Source organism: Anser cygnoides, chromosome 1, assembly GCF_040182565.1.
Source record: "Anser cygnoides isolate HZ-2024a breed goose chromosome 1, Taihu_goose_T2T_genome, whole genome shotgun sequence".
In the NCBI taxonomy this organism is placed as follows: domain Eukaryota; kingdom Metazoa; phylum Chordata; class Aves; order Anseriformes; family Anatidae; genus Anser; species Anser cygnoides.
The window spans coordinates 14,359,665-14,378,905 of NC_089873.1; the positions used below are offsets into that span (position 1 = coordinate 14,359,665).

A 19,241-nucleotide genomic window follows, 5' to 3' on the forward strand; every position below is an offset into this window, starting at 1 on the left:
GAGAGTTAGACAGGAAAAAATACCCATAGACTCCGCCATGATCACAAGACGTTTAATCGCCCCCCTCCTCCCTCAGGCTCAACGCCCCGTTACAGCCGCCTCCTCTGCGTCCAACCAGCTAGCAGATCCCTTCACCTCGGCTCCCTCCTGCCGCAGCAGCAGCTGTTTAGAGCCCCAAACTCTCTCTGCCCAAGGTGTGGGGGGACGCTAGGCTATGGCGCTGCTGCTAACTGCTTCTCCAGTCACCCGCTTGTGGCGGCTCCATCGAGGCAGGGTAAGGGCTGCCAGCCCAGCTTTTATCTGGTGCCCCGAGTTTGCGCACTGAAGGAGGCTCGCTCAGCCCCTGGTGGGCGTCGAATGAAACCCCAGCCGCCGCCTCCCCTCCCTCGCTCAGCCGCGGCGCTGGAGGGGCTGAAGCCGGGCAGGGACGTGGCGGAGGGAGCGGGGGGCTCGGCAGGAGCTCTCCTGGGCTCCCCGGTCCGGACCAAAGCAGACCGTACCTGCTCTCCGAGTGCCGTTCCCTACGGGGGAGAACCAGCCCCGGCCACTGCTCGTCCCGTTCCCCGGCGGAGAGAAACGCCTTCACCTAGCGCGGCCCCGCTCGCTTCGAGCAAAGCAGCTCGCTCCCGCTCGCCTCACACGCCTCGGGGGAGATCTCAGCCTCGAGTGCCTACAACGGGAGAGCCGCGGCCAAAAGCCTCCATGCCACCTCCAAACGGGCCCAGTCAAAACCTCCCGCTCCCTCCCCTTTCACGTCGCCCCCCTCCTTCCCCGCCCCTCCGGTTAAGCTCCCCTGCATGTCCGAGACCCCCGGGGCTTTTTCATATACTATTTTTTTTTTTTAATGGCGAAAACGCACCCCTCGGGTTGAGATCCGCCAAGGATAGGTACGGCCGAGCGGCATGCCGGACGTGAGGAGGAAGCCGAGGCGGAGGTGGAGGGGGGGGGGGGAAGAAGCAGCCGAGGACGGAGTTCTAGCGATCCTGCCCCAGAGGATGCAGCTGTGAGTCAGACATCCTCCCGCTGCCGTTCGCTGCCACCACAGCCGCTGCCCCTCCCCGCCCGCGCCTCACGGATCGCCCCCAAGAGCAGCCCGGGCTGCTCCCCTCCTCCACCACCGCCGCCCTACTTCCCCGAACACCTTCTCCCTTCACCCCCCCCCCCCCCCCCATTATCGCCCACCCCCGACCCTCGCTCCGCTCCCTCGGCCGCGCCCAGCCGTGAGGCTGTTTGTAAAATGGACACTGAGGGCTCGGCGGGCGCCGAGCGCGCAGCAGCCCACAAGCAAAATGGCGGCTGTTTGGCTTCGCCTTGGTAACCCTGCCCCTGCCAGGCGGGGCGGGTGAGCCCCGTGCAGGGGGAGGGAGGGGAGAGCGGACGCCATTTTCCCCGAGAGGCAGTGACATAGAGGGGAGCGTAGGAGGCTGCGAGGAGGGAGACACGGGAGCAGCGGCGGCGGCAGCGGGGTTTGTACGCAGGTCCTGAGGCAAAAGGCGCTCCCCAGCTGGTCCCCGTAGGGTTCCGTGCGCCGAGCTGGTTCCTGGGGGGAGGGGGGGCCCTCCTCTTCCTTTCCTTCCCTTTTCTTTTCTTTCACCCGAGTCTGCTGAGGGGGTGAGTCCTGCCCAGGGTAGGGACATCCGCAGTGGGGCAGCGGCATTGTTTTGGTCGGGATAGGAAAGGGGCTCGGCTGAGGGGTCCTGCTGCCTGGCCTGTGTCACCATTACAGGTGAGTCTTGGGTTATTTCTAAGGGATTCTGCCAGGGGTGCCTCGGGGAGGGGGGGGGGTGGTAAAAAAAAAAAAAAGGGGGGGGGGGGGAGCGGAATGCGACGGGGACGCCTCGTTGCCCCCGGGGTGACTGACTGCCTTGCCCCCAAAACGTGCTGAAATTCTCCTGAAGTTGTCTTAAATTCGCTTTTCCTTTTGTGGGGTTTGGCTTGAAAATGGCAGGCTGTCGCTATATCTTGTGAATATGGCGGGTTACTGTAACTGGAGGAGCTGAGGAGAATTTTTTGGCAGTTCTGCCAGATTTATGCATTATGCTTGGAAAAAGAGCCAGGAGGGGTTATTATGTGACAACGTACGCTTCCTTAGACTGGTGGTTTTTAAGAACGGGTTTGTGTGTTATTGGCACTGCGTATTGAGTTTTATGAAGCTTAGGGAAACCTATTCTCTTCCTCCATCCTGTATATTTTGGCTTTGTGATACTAAAATGGCTCGTTATAGGCCTAATCTCTCTGACTTCCACACCCCCGCCTCCTTCTCTGCCTCCCTGCTAATATCTCAGCTTCGTGGTGTAACCTGGACGAACGGAAAGCTGTCCTAAAGAGTTTCTGTGCCAATTTAAAAGGGGATCATTCTCTCCACCCCCTTTCTTGAGGTTGTAAGTAGTTATACTGGTGCATCCCTTTCTTGCTTTGGTTTCTGTAGCCAGCATTCGTGTTCCTTGGCTGGCATGTTTTAATCTTCAGGAAATAAAGAGTGGTGGAGTAGACCCTATCGCTGCAGACGTAGGGGAGGAGAAACAAACGGTTCACTGTGTAGTACTAAATAGGCTAGAGAAACATAATATAGTCTGATTATAAAGGTCCTGTATTCCCCCATACTCAGCCATTAGGGAACGTGCGGTGGCTAAAAGCCCTGAGGTCCCTAACATGGTATATACTACGTGTCGTTGAAAGCAGAAGCTTAGTGCTGCATCTAGATTTAGGAGTATTTTACTCTGTTTATTTACAGTATCTTAAAGGAATAATAATGAAACGTTCCAGTTATTCAGGGCTCAGATCGGAGAAAACAACGATATATCCACGGCTGTACTTATAATGCAGAATTGATTGATTATAATCACGATACTTTTAAAGTTACTTTTCAAAAAATGTGGAGCAAATTTTTTAATTTCCCTCTTTTGTCCTTTAGAGATTCTAAAAATGGCGGCCTCAGGCTGATGTTGTGGTAATCTAATCAGCTCGGGTCCTCCACACCCCATGCAGTGCGTTTGTCTGCAGCATATTAGAGTCTTATTCCATGTAAATGAAAAGACCGTTCCCTTCAAATAATGTACAAAATGTCTCTTGGCTTTACTGCGATTTAAAAATGCTGTGTTCCAGCTGATTAATTTTATTGGTTATGTGTGTGAAAGGCAAGTGAACGAGACCACTCTTGTCGGGGAAAAGGGGGGTGGAAAGAGGCAGCAGACTCAGGCAGCTTCTTTGAGGGGTGTGTATAGATTTCTCTAAGGTAATACGCGCGTCGTCGAATAATTTGGAAAAGCTCCGGCGTTTGTGGTAGGGGCTGTGTATCCGTCCATCGCATTATCAACCTAAAAGTGATAATATTTTTCAAACTAAAGAGGAGATTAAGATCACTGAAACAGTCAGCTAAATTCTTTGTGGAATCGCATTTGTGAACGTCATGGTCATCTTCCAAGAAATACCTCTGCTGGACGTTGGGGTCGTAATTCCATATATTCGTAGTTCGAGAATACGAAAAGAACTTAATACGGACTGAAATAATGCATGCAAGATTATAACCTGTTACTCTATTAAGATGCAGAATTTCTTCTGCCACTGTAATCTTAGTATTAGACCTTTTCTTTCATTTATATTGCATATTGCTGTATAAAACGGGAATGGTAATATACGTACAAATAATTAAGTGAAAGTGCGGTTCCAAACCTCTAATTTTTTTCTGAAATGAAATATGAACCTTTTAGTATCACCACTATAAATATGTTTGGGTGGGGGGAAGGGAAGTCACAAGGATTTGTTATTCCGTAGTTGGTGTAGTGTACTCTGATACAAACTATGCAGACTGTGAGCTATATGTTCAAACGAAAGCAACAAGAAAGAAATTCATATTTGTCGCTTTGGTTTTTGTATGCTTGTCTTTAATCTTGTCGTTGGTTTAATGAGGTGTGAGTTCATATTCTAGTATAGCTTTGGAACCTTCTGGATTTAAACAATCAAAAATAAAGTACTGAAATGGCAAAACTGTCTTCAGTCTCTGAAGAATTCTAATTTAGATACCGTTCATATATAGAGCAGCACTGATGTGTGGTTTAAGGTATACCTGAAGTTCCACAGCAAGATGGTAAGACTTTCAGCGGTGCTAATGCATGCTTTTCATGTGTTTTGAGGCCAAAGGCTGAGTGATTTCAACCACCAAGTGATGCATTAATGGTCCAACAATGCATGCTCCCATCATACCCTCCTCATATTATATGGACTTGATTTTTTTTAAATAAACCATGTCTTACTCTCTGCTTATTAAAAATGATACAGTTTTAAAGACTTTGTATGAGCATTTTTAGAAAACTCTTGCCTTTTTCTTTTCTCTTTCTAGGTTTAAAGCCTCTCTTATTTTTTAATGTTACAACTTAGAGGGCTACACTGCTCTACTTCATGGCCTCAGTCATGTTGTCGGGCAGATGTCCAATTCAAGATTAACATTAGAAGAAACAATTTTGTACAGTTTACAGAAAGTGTCGCTGCGGAAAAATTGAGATCCAAAAATTGGAATACCCCAACTCAATTTTTACAACTTATCTCACAGATCACAAATCTTATGCATTAAGGCCCTTTTGGGAATTTTGAGATCTTCCAGTTTTCCTGTGTGTTCTAGTGAGTCACTTTGTGACTCAGTTTCTCCATTTGTAAAACAGATCTGTGATCTGAAAACAGACTTGTTTAAGGAGACAACGTTACAAAGGAAATTCTAGCTTTATTTCTGAATTCCACTGATGTTGGTTTGTTAAAATATATTCATTAAAAATGTAATGTTCCCCCAGCCTACTAACAAAAGTTCTTGAAAGAGAGGTTTGAAATCTGAATTTTTGAAAAGATTTCTGATTTACAAACGTTTTGTTACAAATACAATTTTGCAAATGTTAAAGTAATATGGATGTTACGCACATGGTTTTAGCGCTATCTTCAAGCTTTTCATATCTGAAGGAAAAATCTGCTCAACTGTCATAACTATGCATTTTGGGTAAGCTTTTTTGCCATCTGGGAAGTTTCAGAGAGGAAAAAATACCGACTTTTTAAGCTGTATGTATCTAGGGAAAGTTTCATTTAGTACCAATATTCAGATTACTGTTAGGAGTTGCATTACCTCATATCTCTGGTTTGGTTTCAACACACAACTGGGTTAATCTGTTGGAATGAAATACAGAAAACAGCATCGCACTGAAGGCTGATCCCAGTTTGATTTAAGGACAGCCTTAATTTTGTGCTCATGCTGGTTTTAGTAAGACTCCTTGTGGGTTTTAGTTAAGGAGTGTTGTATGTAACTGAAGAATTATGCAGTCATTTTAAATAGATGAATCTGTAAATGAAGGTCTAGCAAAAGTATTTTTGCTGTTTTCATGTAAAATTCTAACAAAATTGAGTTGGGGGATGTAGATACAAAATGAAAGCCAAATCAGGCTTCTGGAGAGATCTTAAGGAAATCCAGCTATGTTACTGGTCTTGTGACTTCCATACAAACGATCATTTGTGAATCTCTCAAATTTTGTTGGACAGTGTTTCTGGAGTAGGTGCTATGTTCAAATGTTTCCACTGTGCAAATAGTAGTTTTGATTTATCGCTAAGAATGAAGCTTAGTATTTCTGTACAGAGATGCCTTACTTGTTTCAGCTCATGTAGAAAGTGGATTACTTTTTGTTCTTTCGAGTTCTGGATTATTTACAATGTTAATTGCGTTGGGCTTTTGAAGGGTGTGAGGTGAATGTGCCTAACTACCACTGTTCACAGAGTCTTCTACTTAGAAAAAAAAAAAGCTTACCCATAAAAGTTAACCTAATCACTTTCAGGATCCAAAATTCTGCTCATGACCTTCATACGACAAAAAACCCTGCTATAATCACGTTCAAAGACAAAACTGTTGTTACCTTTAAGGCATAACAAACAGCTTATTTAAAAGAAACCTTGTCAAGGTTTCGTATACTTGCTAGCAGATACTGAGATAATTTTTATTTCCTCTTACAAATCTTAATATATTAATGTGGTGTTAATGAAACTGGCAAGGTTTTAAGCTCTGCAGGTTGTTAGAAAATCTTAATAATTAAGGTTGTCTGCAAGCCTTTGAAGAGAGTTTTGTCATACAAAGTGTGTTTTTTAACATCTCTGGCTTAAATGGTTTTCATATGTTTTTTTTAGTAATTAATGAATTTAGTAAGGATTATGGTAAATCGGTGTCCACGCAAGTTGTGTGCTGCAAAAGTACAAATAAAAAGTAGATTTAAGTAGCATGCAGGCTGTGTACTGTGTAGGTAAAATGTGTGCTAATTTTGCATATTTTATTGAAAGAGCACTATCATTCCTTTCATGTGATAGTTTATACGCTGCCTAGATTGAGATGTGGTGTTGTAAAACTTATATGACACTTGCATGGGCCCAGCAGTTTTGCAAATCAGGCCAAGTATGGGAATGCCAAAATAATATTGATTCTAGTTTAAAAATGTAGTTTTAGGTTAACATTTTTGAAAGATATACATATTGAAATGCCCCAATGGAAGTTGAGGTTTAGACAAGCTTTTTTTAAAAAAAAAAATCGCATTTCTAGTTGTTTTATGTATTGCTTTATGCTATCATAGTCTAGGTAATCATTCACTTTTATATCCTTATCAAAAAAAAAAAGCCGTCAAGTTCAAAGAAGATGCGTGAGTAGATTTTAATGACATTATTGTAGCTTAGGTTACAACTTACAAAGAAGGACCTATAGTCTGTTTACAGTTGATTTTTTTTTTTGTGCTTTTCATGAACAGGTTATATAGAAAATGATTACATGTGTATCCTATATTTACAAAGTGAGAATTGAAAATGTACACGGGATGGTAGTTTGGATCTTTAGCCTGAGGAGCTCGGGATATTTAAATTGGTTCAGTGTTCATTACTTTTAACTGTTCTAATTTCTCTAGGTCTAGAGATAACTTTTTTCTTTCACAGTGGGTGATGCTCTTATTTTGCCTTGAGTAGACAAAAGAGCTACCTCCTAATTAGCAATGGGTATAATGAGACTGTTTTTATATCACAAGACAGCTGATATTCCAAGTCTAGACAGTTAATCCTGTCTTAACTGTTGGTTTCAATAAACTTTTTGAGTGTTTTTAGTCACTACTACTTAAACTGAAGGTGAAGGCCTGAGAATTACAACAGCTTACTTGAAGCTTTTTGGGGAGGGAATGGAGAGATTACTCCTCTCAGTTGGTTTCTGAAGGTATAATTCTAGAACTGCGAGGGAAACGTTAATAACTTTATCCGTAACTGATTTAAAAATACAGTCCTTACCTTACTGTCTGTAAGGATGAAGTTACTCCCTCAGATGCCTTACCAAGTAGTAATACTGTTGGTTCATACTCTTTTTGCGTAGTCGAAATATTTGATGGGATTTTTTTTAGTGTTCACTTAATATATATATATATATGTAAATAAAAAGTTGTTACTGTCATTGATTAAAAACAAACAAAAAAGCCCTGTGTAACATTCATATGTGCATTCTTCGTCTCTTGCTTTGCAGTCACTTAAATCTTCTGTCATAGATGCAATAAAAGATAAACTTTGCATCTACTTTTTTCTCTGTTTGGCAGTAGTATTCAAAGATGAAAGCTGTATTTTGTGCTTCTGTGGCTGGGCAGAGTTTCTTTGCTGTGTTTATTCTGAGATGACGTATTTCTTATCTTTGTTACTACAATTAAGAATACACACTGAGATCATATTTGAAAACACAAGTGTATAAAGTTGCAGAAAATCTCTGAATTTCTTAACACAAATCAGTCAATATACAAGATAATTGCAATTGAAAACGAAATGTTTTCTGTTCCCTTTAAGTAGGAAACATCTTTTGATATCAGACTTCTGTGTTTTCTGTGGCTGCCTTTGAGCAGCCTGCTCAGTCTGTTCCATTGACCTCTCTCTCCCAAAACCTTAGTAAAGAGCTTTGCAATACTGCCATGTTGTTACCAAGAATATAGTCCAGGTTAACTTGTGCTTAGAATTGTGTAAAAGATCTAACTGCTAGAAGAATGAAGGTTTGTGTGAAGAAGTGCAAATTTCTGACCTGTCTTGTGTCTGGATTCCTAAGCACGAGAGTAACAATCAGGTGAACATTTACAAAATATTTACAGAATTAGAAATGGAAGCACTGTTGTGCTATTCACGCAAGTCAAATGCCATTGATAAGACAGGAGAACTGGTTTTGAAATCTGCCAAAATGAAAGGTTGGACTAGATGACCTTAGAGGTCTTTTCCAACCTGAATGATTCTATGGTTCTGTGAAAACATGTCAAAGTAGAAATTAGTTTAGCTGAAATGTCAAACATTGTGCAAGTCTAAACAATTTACTACTTGTATAGTAGACATCTAATATGTAGAAGTAGGCTTCCAAGTCTTATTAAGGTGCATAGAAACATAAATTAATAATTTTACTTGATGTCATAAAGTCAGCCAAATAGGTTGTTGAAACCATTAAGTATTGCAAATATGTATTTGCAACCACACGTTCCCCTTCCACCCCCAAAGCCATACTTCCTTCTTGGAAGGAATACCGGGCCTTAGAGTTTAGACCTTCCAGTGATTGACTCACTGTTCAGTGTATCGTTATATTTATTGAAAAATATCCTTGGCTCTTACACTTACAGATGTTACAGCGTATGCTTATGGAACATTGTGTGCGTGCAGAAACACTATACTTTGAAATGTTTGTTAAGAATAATAGCTTACAGTAACAGGTGTAAATGGTGTTTCTTGGAGAATAATTGGTAAGTCACATATACAAATGCCTGCATGTTTAATCAACGGTTATTTACTGCTTCACAGTAGATAGAGAAAAATGTTTGCTAGGAAACAGCTGATGCAAATAATGGCTTAAAGATATCTTTACTGAGAAAACTATTTATTAGTTTTCTTAATCTTTGAGTTTTACATCTCATGATGGTATAGTGCAAGATGTTAGATAGCTGAGAGTCTAGTGTATCGTTCTCCAAGCAACGAGCAGTACTGCTGTCAAAAAGTGGTCTTTGTCTTTTATACTCATTCATAGGATGTACTTGTATTTCACAGCTCCTTGATTCTCCCCTTCAAGTATCTGTGAATGTTTGAATGGGTAGGTCTTTTTGTGCGGAGTCTACTTTAAGAAGCATGGTAGGGAGGTTAGATGATTGGCAGCTAATTTTCAGTTTGGGGGTTGGTTTCTGTAAATAGAAAAAGCATGGTATTTTCTGTATGCCTCTTCTGTTGCCACTTCTGTTCAATAAACCAGTTTCTACTCTTTAACTTACTCTATAAGTGTGTCTACCTTTATTTCCCCTCTACCACTCATTCTTTTTCTCTTCCTAGTCCCATATTTTGTTTAACTTCCACTGAGAGAAGAAAAGGAGGAGTGAAGAGAGAGAAGAGGTAAGGGGGAGTCTTCCATATGTTTTAATGGGCTGGCATAAGTACCACCATTTCAGGAACATGCAGGAGCAGTGCTCTTGGATGAGGTAGCAAAGGGGAGATAGCCTAAAGCCAGTGGAAACCAGTTCTTCTGTATGGCAGAAATGTTGACTGGCAGATTCTGGGTTCACAGTTTTATTTCCACTGAGTAGTTAGTGCAGTGTAAGTAATGACTTGAAGAATCAATGCTTGAATGACAGAGACTGAAATTTTTAATATACGAATCTTGAACACCATGGAAGAAGCAGAATTTTTTGTTCCATACCCCAAACTCAAGACCACTTCATGAAGTTGGGTTGTCATTCTAAACGTGACTGGGGTCGTTGTTGATTGTAAAGTTTTGTGTTTATTGTATCAGGGTGCTCATAAGTATGCTAATAATCTTTTTGCTTCACCCGTTTCATTCTGACTGTATATTGGGGACTGGATTAAAAGCAGAGTAGGAGGAAAAGCAGCCTTGCTCTGTGGTAGTTCATCTGTAATGGCCTTGATCCTTAAATAAGTTGTACTGACAAAGACCCAGTGGTCATTAGACCAACAAATAGCTTTAAAACAAAATTTTAAACAGTTAGGAACTTAGTGCCTTTGAAATCCCCAGAGTTTAATGAAAATCCGAAAGGGGATGGATGCAGCTATGAGCATTGCCCTCGGAGAGTCAGGGAGAAGCAGCATAATGATGTTAGCCATTATTCGGTGTGTGTCCTGACAACTCTCGTGTGTAACTTCAAACCAGCCGTAGAGGTACTTTTGTTTTTTTTTGGCTGCATGACAGCATGCGAGAAGCAGCAGAGCTGGACCTGACTACTGACGGCACACAGGTCTGTGGCTGGCACAGGAGGGGATTGAGGGGCTTGTGGGTGAGGCCAGCACCAGTTAACGTTATTTATGAGAAGGACATTGCTATGAGAGAGATACAGAGAACATGAGGCTTGTGAGAATGTTAATGGACACAAACTACAAGTGCATAGGAAATAGATTACTTTCAGAACAAAATGTTTCTTCTGTGCGGTATACAGGACTTGGTCATTAATGGGTCCTACGGTGTATATGGTATCTGAGTTATGGCTACTGTCTTTTTTTTTTTTTACCTTCTTTCTTAATTGTCTTCTTGTCTCAGCCCAGATTTGAAATAGACTGCTAACTTCTCTGTTAGGTTACCATAGAGAGCAGCAAACAGTCAGCAAAGGTCTGAATTTGGAGTCATAGTTGTTTCTGAGCCTGCATGCTGCAACTTCAGTGATGGATCGCTTGGGAGCTGGATATCCCTCCTAATCTCTTAGTAAAATCTATACTATGGGGAAGTGTGTTGGGGGGAAACAGAAGGAACTTCCTTGTGGGCAAGATTAGTCATTTATTCATGTATTCTGCTTCTAGGTCTGATTAAAGATGTGTTATCTCCTTAGAAACATCCAGCAACAAATAAATATTCAGATTACTTTGCATAGCGTAAATACATATATCATACGTTTGCTACGTGTATTTGTTCCAGATTATTTTGCGTGTGTAGACACATTCATAAATATATATACACAGAGTAGTTAACTATTTGAATCCTACCTGGCATATTCCATTAAAATGTCAGTTTCTATCACTAGTTTTCCAGATAACATTATTGTATAGGGAAGGCTTCAGTGCCCAGAGCAGTGATAGAAAGTAGAAATTTAGTCAAACATAGAACTTTTTTAGTAAAATTTTCTTATTTTCTCTCTTCTCTGTGTAACCTCCCCCCCTTCCCCTCCAATTAAAATGTATGAAATTTTTTAAAATAGTTTGCAGGCAGGGAAGCAGAGTAGGAAAGCTCTAGTTGAGTTGTTGGCTGTGACAGTTCAGGACAGAAGTCTTCACTCTGGCTTCGTGGACTGTGACACACTTTAATGATAGGTGCATTGTTACTTTGCAATTTCTCCTGTATAGGTTGTGCTAAAGCATACATATATTGACTCTTCTTAGATTCATTCTTGTGCATTTTCTTTGTGGGAAGGGTGGTTCCCATGATTGCAGGTTAAAATTGTTGGTCTGTAAATCTGAAGGCAGGCATGACAAGAATTGCTTTTGTTAATGATTGCAAAACGTGTATATACATATGATGTAATTGAGGAGAGGGGGAAGGAAAACGTTTGCGTTGCATACTCAATAAAAGGCAAGTTACATGTAGAGAATTATTTTTACATGCTGTCCTCGGTTCTGTTTATTTCCCTTTTTGCAGTACATGTAATAATATCAATTTTAAGATAACTGAGTTCCTGTGTGTTATATTGAGTACCAGCACTTCAAAAATGTTTTTAACCGCTTCCCCTTAGAGCATTTTTAAGGGGAAAGAAGGCACCAGTATACCATATAGACAAGTTTTTCTGGTGTGGTAAGAAAATCAAAGACCACTACTTTTTGTCTTCTGTCTCTGGTGCATGAGATGACTTCTGTAAAGAAAAGTCAGAGGTCTGAAAGCAGTACTGTCTTGCGGCTCTTTGTCTTGCTCCCAAGACCCTGTTGATGTGGAAACCCGGAGTTAGTTTCAGAGCGCTTCTCTGCTACTGTGTGGAGCCAAGCTGGACTGGTGGCATGATGAGTTTTTTCTCCTGGGAGCAGAAGTTGGAATTTTGGTTTGAGCTTAGTGCCGGATGAATACAGTTAGTTTTTTTACATTCAAATGGACTTGAAGTTATAACCAGATGAGCATTGTGTGCTGGTTGAGCTGAAAGGTCTTGCTTGACTGAAGACTGTCATGCAACTACTTTGTGTATTTTATGTTTGAATTAGTTTTATCTGTAAATCTGATAATTATTCTCCACCCTTACTCTTCTTCCTTGGTCCATACAAGGGTACAAAATCGACTGAGCAGATAAATAACTTTGTCTCAGCAATTTCATTTGTTTGCTCCAGTAAGCTTCAGTTTAATTCCCTCAGATCTGTACACACCCCTTGAAGAATCTTAATACGTGTACTGTCTGTATTCTGATACTTACATGCTGCTCCAGGAAACTGTTCTTAATGTTTTGCTTGTAGTTAAAGGGTGAGAGGCAAGGTGCTTACCTGAACTTTTAGTTCAGCAAATGAGAGCCTCTCCTGTAGTTCTGCTCAGAGGAGATAAGTGCTGCTAAAACATGGGGTGAACTAATGCAGGCTGTAACTTTTCAGATATTCAAGAGTGGCAATTCTCAGGTCTTTCAGTTACTCACTTTATTAAGTAGAGGTAAATTATGACTGACGTTTTTTTTCATATTTTGTAATATGTACTTAAAGTTGTATCGCTTCTAAGGAAAGATAATTGGTATATCTACAAAGGTTAGAAGGTTTTGATTTATTTTTTCCCCTCCCCAGTTACGTATATTTTGTATATGACCTTGTGAAAATGCAGAGCAGACACAGTATAGAGGTGGTAATTAGGTTAGCATATTAATCTTTGCAGTGACATTAGGTCAGGATTTTGGGGTAAAGTTGCATGCATCAGTGTTAGATCTAAATTATTTATCTTAAACCAGTGCTGTTTCCTCTCTTGAAATAGCCAAAATTATGATTAGATTTTTTCATCCTTAAACTTCAGCTCAGCATGTACGGAGGCCCTGATAATTCCCTGATAATTGTCTCCTGCAGACGCATTCTGTGAAATCTCCGAGTATTGAAACACCTAAACTGTGTAATTACTTTATTTTTTTCCATCTTGTAATAGTCTGTTGGTAGATGCTGACTGATAGATGCTATTGCTAGAAAAATGTATTGAAGAACTTCAAGTGTATGAAGAAGTCATACAAACAGCCCAATGAAAACATGGAGAAAAATAATAATAATAAAAAAAGACTTAAAAGTTTTGTGCAGTCTTCTTGTGTATGTTGAAAATTCTTCAATCTTGAGCTAAAAAATAATTGCTTGTTTAATTTATAATTTCACTGATGTCCCTTTATAAATTGGAAAATAAATGTTGTATTGCACCTTTCTTTGAATTTTATTACTAAAGTTTATAAATGTGTTTTTTACTTAAAAATGTTTGTCCTTGTTATTTATCACATGGTAACAGGATATGGAAACTGATTTATGGGGAAGGAAACACGAGAAAAAATGACATTGTATCTTAAAAAAAAACAAAACAAAACACTCAAATACAGTAACTAGAATGGTAAAAGCAGATTTCTCTCCAGCCCCTCATTTGGCTATTGCAGTGTTAGGGCTGAATGTGGATTTAAAAAAAAAACAACTTGCAATAAGTATATGAGATTGTCTTGATGTTCTGGTGCTGCCACCAACTCTTACCTTTAACTTTTTGCATAAACGTTTTGCATCTGCGCACCCAAATAAGAGCTGTAGCGTACTTGTACACACAGCATAGGTTCTAGCAGGCTTTTTAGTACTACTGTTTCCTCTTCCTTCTCAAAAAAAGGTGAAATGTGCAGAGGTAGGCTACTAAAGTTAGCAGATACCAATGTGAGCTGTGCCTTTCCCAGTATAGCAAGTACTGTATGGTTTCCTCTCACTTAAAACATGCTGTGTTATTAATAAAAAATAAAATACACATAAGTCAGAGCTTTCTTAGATTTATATTGTTGCTTTCTTGTAGAATAGAAGTACTGGGAATTCAGCTTCTGAACCTATGAAAGTAAATGCAAGTAAAAGTGGGTAAAAATGAACAAATATGTTTTCCTACTCCTCCCCCCACACCCTCCTCTCCAAAAAACCAAACCAAAACAAAAAAACCTTACATGGAAAATGCCATGGAAGAAATTGTCTGGACTCGACACTTAAAGGATGATTGATAGCTGGGATTATGAAACCTTTTTGGAGTCATCTGGACAGTTTGGCTAGATTTCGGGTTCTTATTTTTCAAGTGTGCTTTCTGTTTAGGTGATCTGTCATCTGCTTGTTGCCTGAAGCCATTCTCTGGAGCTTTTGATGGTCCCCCAAGAAACAAGTGTGGTGGGAGGCTGATAAAGTAGGCCTGCGGTTGGTAGGCAGCTGACATCTGATCAGAACTGGATCTTGTAGAGTTAGGTCCAAAAATACCAACGTAACTTCAGGAGATTACCTGTTTAACTTCTGATTCAAGAGTTGGGCCCTCTATACTTCTGTTAGTTCTTTCTCTTCTCCTCCATGTACCAGTGAAAAAGTTACGTGTTTTCCTCTGCTGTCACATAATTGATCTTAGAAGGACAAGGCAGAAAGGAAACATGTGGTCTTTGTTAAACCACATAATAATGTTGTGTAAGTGGAATACCTCAGGGATAATATGTAACTTATTTTCTGTTGTTAAGTGCATAAATGATGTTCTTTGTACAAAGCCACACAGATGAAATAATTTGGCCTGTATTGTGCTCTTATACTTCCGCTAGTAAAGGACAGGTCATTTAAAAAGACCAGTTCTGGGACCGTAAGCAAAGTAAATCATGAGAAGTAGGGATGAAGCTTCAAAGATTTTATACTCGATAAGGCAGTTAAGGCAACAGAGTCATTAGAGCTCTGTAGTGAGAAAAAGAACTGCCAAAGGAGATGTAAACCCAGTGAGATAAAGTGAAAATAGTAAAGGGTGGTAAGTTTCTTGCAGGCCTTTGGTCTTGCACAAGTGACGTTTTAACCAGATTAAACAAAAAATCTTAAGAAAATCATATTACTAGGACAATTTAGACTTATTAGCTGCAATTAAATAAGAGCAAGGTTTTCTCAAATAAGGAAGGTGTTTTCATGTAATGAAGTTGTGCTATTAGGGTGATAATGAAAGAAGTATCAGAAGTTACCAACATTCTTTCAATGGTTACAGAGTAATACCACTGGAAGAGTAAAGAGGGCCCCAACAAAATTGGAAATAGTCTACTGTTGAGTTTAATGAGTAGACGAACTAATTCACCCAGTGAAGAGCTAATAAATGAAGTTTTTGTATAGTACCTTTTTAAATATCTGGACCTGAAATTAACTTGACAAACCAATTTCGTCTTTCAGACTTCCAAATTAATGTGCTACTTGAAGAAAGACTTTGTTAAACACAAAGTTTGTGTATATTCTGTTTGGGCTGTAGGATGCTGTCTTCTCTAGCACCCTTCTTTCCACTCTCCTCTGCCAATTTTTTTTAATGAAATGCACCTATGAAAACAGTGTTTTGGTTTGTTTTTGAAGGCCCCAGGTAACAGATTCTCAGAGTTCTGGAAGAGTGACCTCATAGAATCACAGAATGGGTTGGGCTGGAAGGGACCTTAAAGACCACCCAGTTCCAACCCCCTGCCATGGCAGGGACACCTCCCACCAGCCCAGGCTGCCCAAAGCCCCATCCAGCCTGGCCTTGAACACCTCCAGGGATGGGGCAGCCACAGCTTCTCTGGGCAGCCTGTGCCAGGGCCTCACCGCCCTCTGAGTGAAGAATTTCTTCCGTATATCTAATCTAAATCTCCCCTCTTTTAGTTTAAAGCCATTCCCCCTTGTCCTATCCCTACACTCGCTGACCAAGAGTCCCTCCCCAGCTTTCCTGCAGGCCCCATTTAGGCCCTGGAAGGCCACTGTAAGGTCTGCCCAGAGCCTTCTCTTCTCCAGGCTGAATGCCCCAAACTCACTCAGCCTGTCCTCATGAGAGAGGGGTCCAGCCCTCTGATAATCATCGTGGCCTTCCTCTGGACTTGTTCCAATCTGTCCATGTCCGTCTTGTGCTGGGGGCCCCAGAGCTGAACACAGTAAGTAGATGTAAAATAGGTGCTGAAATTGGGAAGTACTGCATTATACCAGGTAGTATTTTATTAATTATCTAAAATACCAAGCTTCAAAGGATAAACAGTCACTTTTAGGATGGATAGGGAAGGTTCCCCAATGATTAAATTAATTTATGTTCTGAACTGTCCAAATATACTCTAGTAAAAATACTGGGAATATTTTAGTGTCATGACAATATTCTAGTTCTGACATGACAGAAAATAATTCTTTTCCTTCATCTGAAATCTGATATCAGTGTTGTTCCTCATTCAGTAGTCTATAGGATCACATTAATAGGTGTAACCTAATTTATCCTTTCGCTTTTTTTGCTCTTATGGGAATTTGTTGAGGATGAGCTATGTTTGTTTGAATTACCTTGGCTGTGTAGGTATCATGATCTGGTGACTTTAATTCTTCTGGTCTTAGCTACAGGCAGAAGAAAAGCTTTGGAGGGCTCTGTGCATGTGTGTGGTGAAGATCTGAAATCTTAAGGTAGTGAAAAATCGTGAGGTAGCCTCACAGTCTTGTTCCGTTTCCTCTTAAATGAACCAAGTTCTGTTATAATGCTGTTCGGCAGAATGAATTTGAGTCGATCAGGTATTTAATTTTATTTGGTGTCAGTTAGTGTCTTAGGATTTTTGAATGAATTCTGACTAAGGCTTAAAGATGTCAAGAGCTTGCAACAGATGTATCTCAAATAGCTCTGCTTCCACCCTTTCCCCACCCCCTTTTTCTTCTCCTTACAAGAGCGATGTTGTACTTGGTCAGAGATCAAAACATTAATCGTAATTGGACCACATGTTAGCAGTGAGTTTTTTTCTCTGTACATAGCTTTAAAATCTGCCCTTTTTTTCTGTTACTTCTTTTAAAAGTTCATTTTAATCTCACATTTGGTAATCACATCTCTTTATGTTGTTGACGTGAAGGTAGTTTGAATATATGATGATGATTGGGTAACCTCAGCTTTATGCAAGTTTGTAGATGTCATAGCATACAAGGCAGCTGGTTTAGGTTGGTTCATCACTTCCACCAGTATCCCAGGCATTTTTGGCTCTGTTAATTTCCAGTTGTTATTCTTCCTGGTCAGAAGTGTTTAAAGAAAATCTAGTTTAAAAAAAAAAAAACAAAAAAAAAACAAACAAACAACACCACCACCAAAAGCTGTTTTGAGTATGAGAAACCTCAGGGTAGATGAGGATCTTCATCCTAGGCTGTGGTGTCCAGCATGTCTTTTAGACCTACTTTATGACACAGTAAAAATATTTTTTGGAATGTCCTAATGACAGGCGTAAAACAAAAAGCCCTATTATGGTAAGGATTTGTTAGCATGGGTGAAACTGCAGATGACGGGGCATCGACCTTGTTGTCTTAACATGTGCTTTACATGGATTAAACAAGTTCATAGCTTCGTTTCAGCTCACGAATAGGAATTAATATAACTTTTTCCCTTTTTCAGAAGGGAACTAAGTGGAAAACGAATTTTGATATAAATTGTTCGTAAGGCTTTCTTTAAGCCTTCAGTTTAAGGTTCCTACCCTATGAGTAAACCGTGTGGCAACAGGATGAGCACTCACTTAAATGGTGAGAAGGATTTGGATTTTTTTTATATGCCTGCTACCACTCTATATCTGCTTTTGGTTTAGCAGGTTTTTCTTGCTGCTTAGTCTTGAAACCAGTATGTTTTAGTCTTGAATTTTATGCATAGCCTAGCGATACGGTTTGATGTTTGTGATACTTGGTGAGGAAATGCTCAGTGGTAACTTGAGGGAAGCAAGATACCCCAATGGCTGGTTGGCCCAATTGCTTTCTAGTTCATTTGGTGACTCATTTAATAGGACCAAAACACAACTGCTGCTGTCTTGAGGAATAATGAACTGTAGGTTTAGACACTGAGCATGCCAGGGTGTTTGATACTAACTGCCAGACTTCAGTAGTGAGTTAAAATTTAAGTTAGATAAAGACCTGATGGCAGTTCATCCCGTAGAGATGTTTGTCGTTCATCCCTTGGGGATGGTTAACATTGTAGATGCTACTTCAGCATTCTGGAGATACTGCCTTGATCAACAAAAGGAGCAAATTCAGGTTTAAGTCTGCAGCGCTTTTCTGAAGAATCCTTGTTAGAAGCACACCATTTTCCAGTTGAGGTCAGTTAGCTTTTCTTGGCGATGTAGTGTGTTTGGCAAGGAGAAGTGTTAAAATATGTTGATCTCAAAGCTGTCGGGCTTTTATAGACTTCAGCTAGGATGGAACGCTTTGTCAGATGGAAGAAGTGTATTTGTTAAGTCATTGTATGCTTATTGCTGGGTGGTCTCTGTTCTGGCAATTCTGACACACATGAAGGACTTTGTAATACTTCATTATGCAGGTAGTGAAGGTGGGGGCATTATGCTTCAATTACCTGGCTACATGTGGAAAACCTCGTCTGTGTTGGGGTATAAAAAATACATAGTTCTCTAATCTCTGAGTGGGGACAGATGAGGCGCTCAACTAGAGCGTTCTAGAACTAGAACTATAGAACTAGGTTCGTACCTCTTCTGTGCTGTCCGCTGTTCTGCCCTTCCCAAAAAGAGAAGTGGGAGACTGGCAATAACTGCCATCTAGGTGGGATTGTTTTCTTTACTTGCCTGAGTCAAAGTAGATTGCGTTATTGCTCTACAGCTAAAAACTACTCCTGATTCTTTTTCATTTGTTACTTTGGCCCCCTATGCGTATAGTATCTTTTGATGGTGATCTGTTAAAATGAGATTGAAACTGTCATTTCATATCATTATTTGTGAATCATTAGAATTATTTTGGTTTGAAAAGAATGGAAGTTCTGGGACTGTTCCTTATGTAATGTTTAGGTTGTGTTGTGAACACTGAAAGTTTTTGTGTTTTTTATATGTGAAGAATGCTCTCTGAGAAATACCTGAAAAATTATTTGATCAGATTTCTGTTGAAAGTTAGCAGCTGGGCTCTGATGAAATAGACCAGTAAACAAGTGTACCTGATGTTTATCGCAGAATCGTAGAATGCTTTGGGTTGGAAGGGACCTTAAAGATCACCCAGTTCCAACCCCTTGCCAAGGGCAGGGATGCCACCCACCGGATCCAGGTTGCCCAGGGCCTCATCCAGCCTGGTCTTGAACACCTGGTCTGAACATGTTTGGTATG

General features: G+C 40.5%; 2 protein-coding genes across 28 annotated transcripts in view; one reads left to right on the top strand and one right to left on the bottom strand.

Moving 5' to 3' along the window:
- LOC125183312 (protein ALEX-like) overlaps positions 1 to 1,637 on the bottom strand; it is a 150,112-nt gene extending 148,475 nt beyond the window's left edge. For 14 of the 21 annotated variants that reach the window (XR_010827717.1, XR_010827674.1, XR_010827679.1 and 11 more), the window contains exon 1: positions 136 to 786. Coding sequence is in view for 1 of the 21 variants with exons in the window: in XM_048068463.2 (XP_047924420.2) it covers positions 860 to 983; positions 1,190 to 1,637 (572 nt within the window). In the remaining 20 variants the exon portion in view is untranslated. Of the gene's footprint in view, positions 1 to 135; positions 787 to 859; positions 1,154 to 1,189 lie in introns of those variants that run through there. The other 7 variants (XR_010827822.1, XR_010827783.1, XR_010827625.1 and 4 more) reach the window with 5 other exon arrangements.
- Positions 1,420 to 19,241, top strand: part of KMT2E (lysine methyltransferase 2E (inactive)) — a 67,466-nt gene continuing 49,644 nt past the window's right edge. For 3 of the 7 annotated variants that reach the window (XM_048068447.2, XM_066987455.1, XM_048068451.2), the window contains exon 1: positions 1,420 to 1,726. The gene's annotated coding sequence lies outside the window, so the exon portion shown is untranslated. Of the gene's footprint in view, positions 1,727 to 9,330; positions 9,391 to 19,241 lie in introns of all 7 variants that reach the window. The other 4 variants (XM_048068452.2, XM_048068450.2, XM_048068448.2 and 1 more) reach the window with 3 other exon arrangements.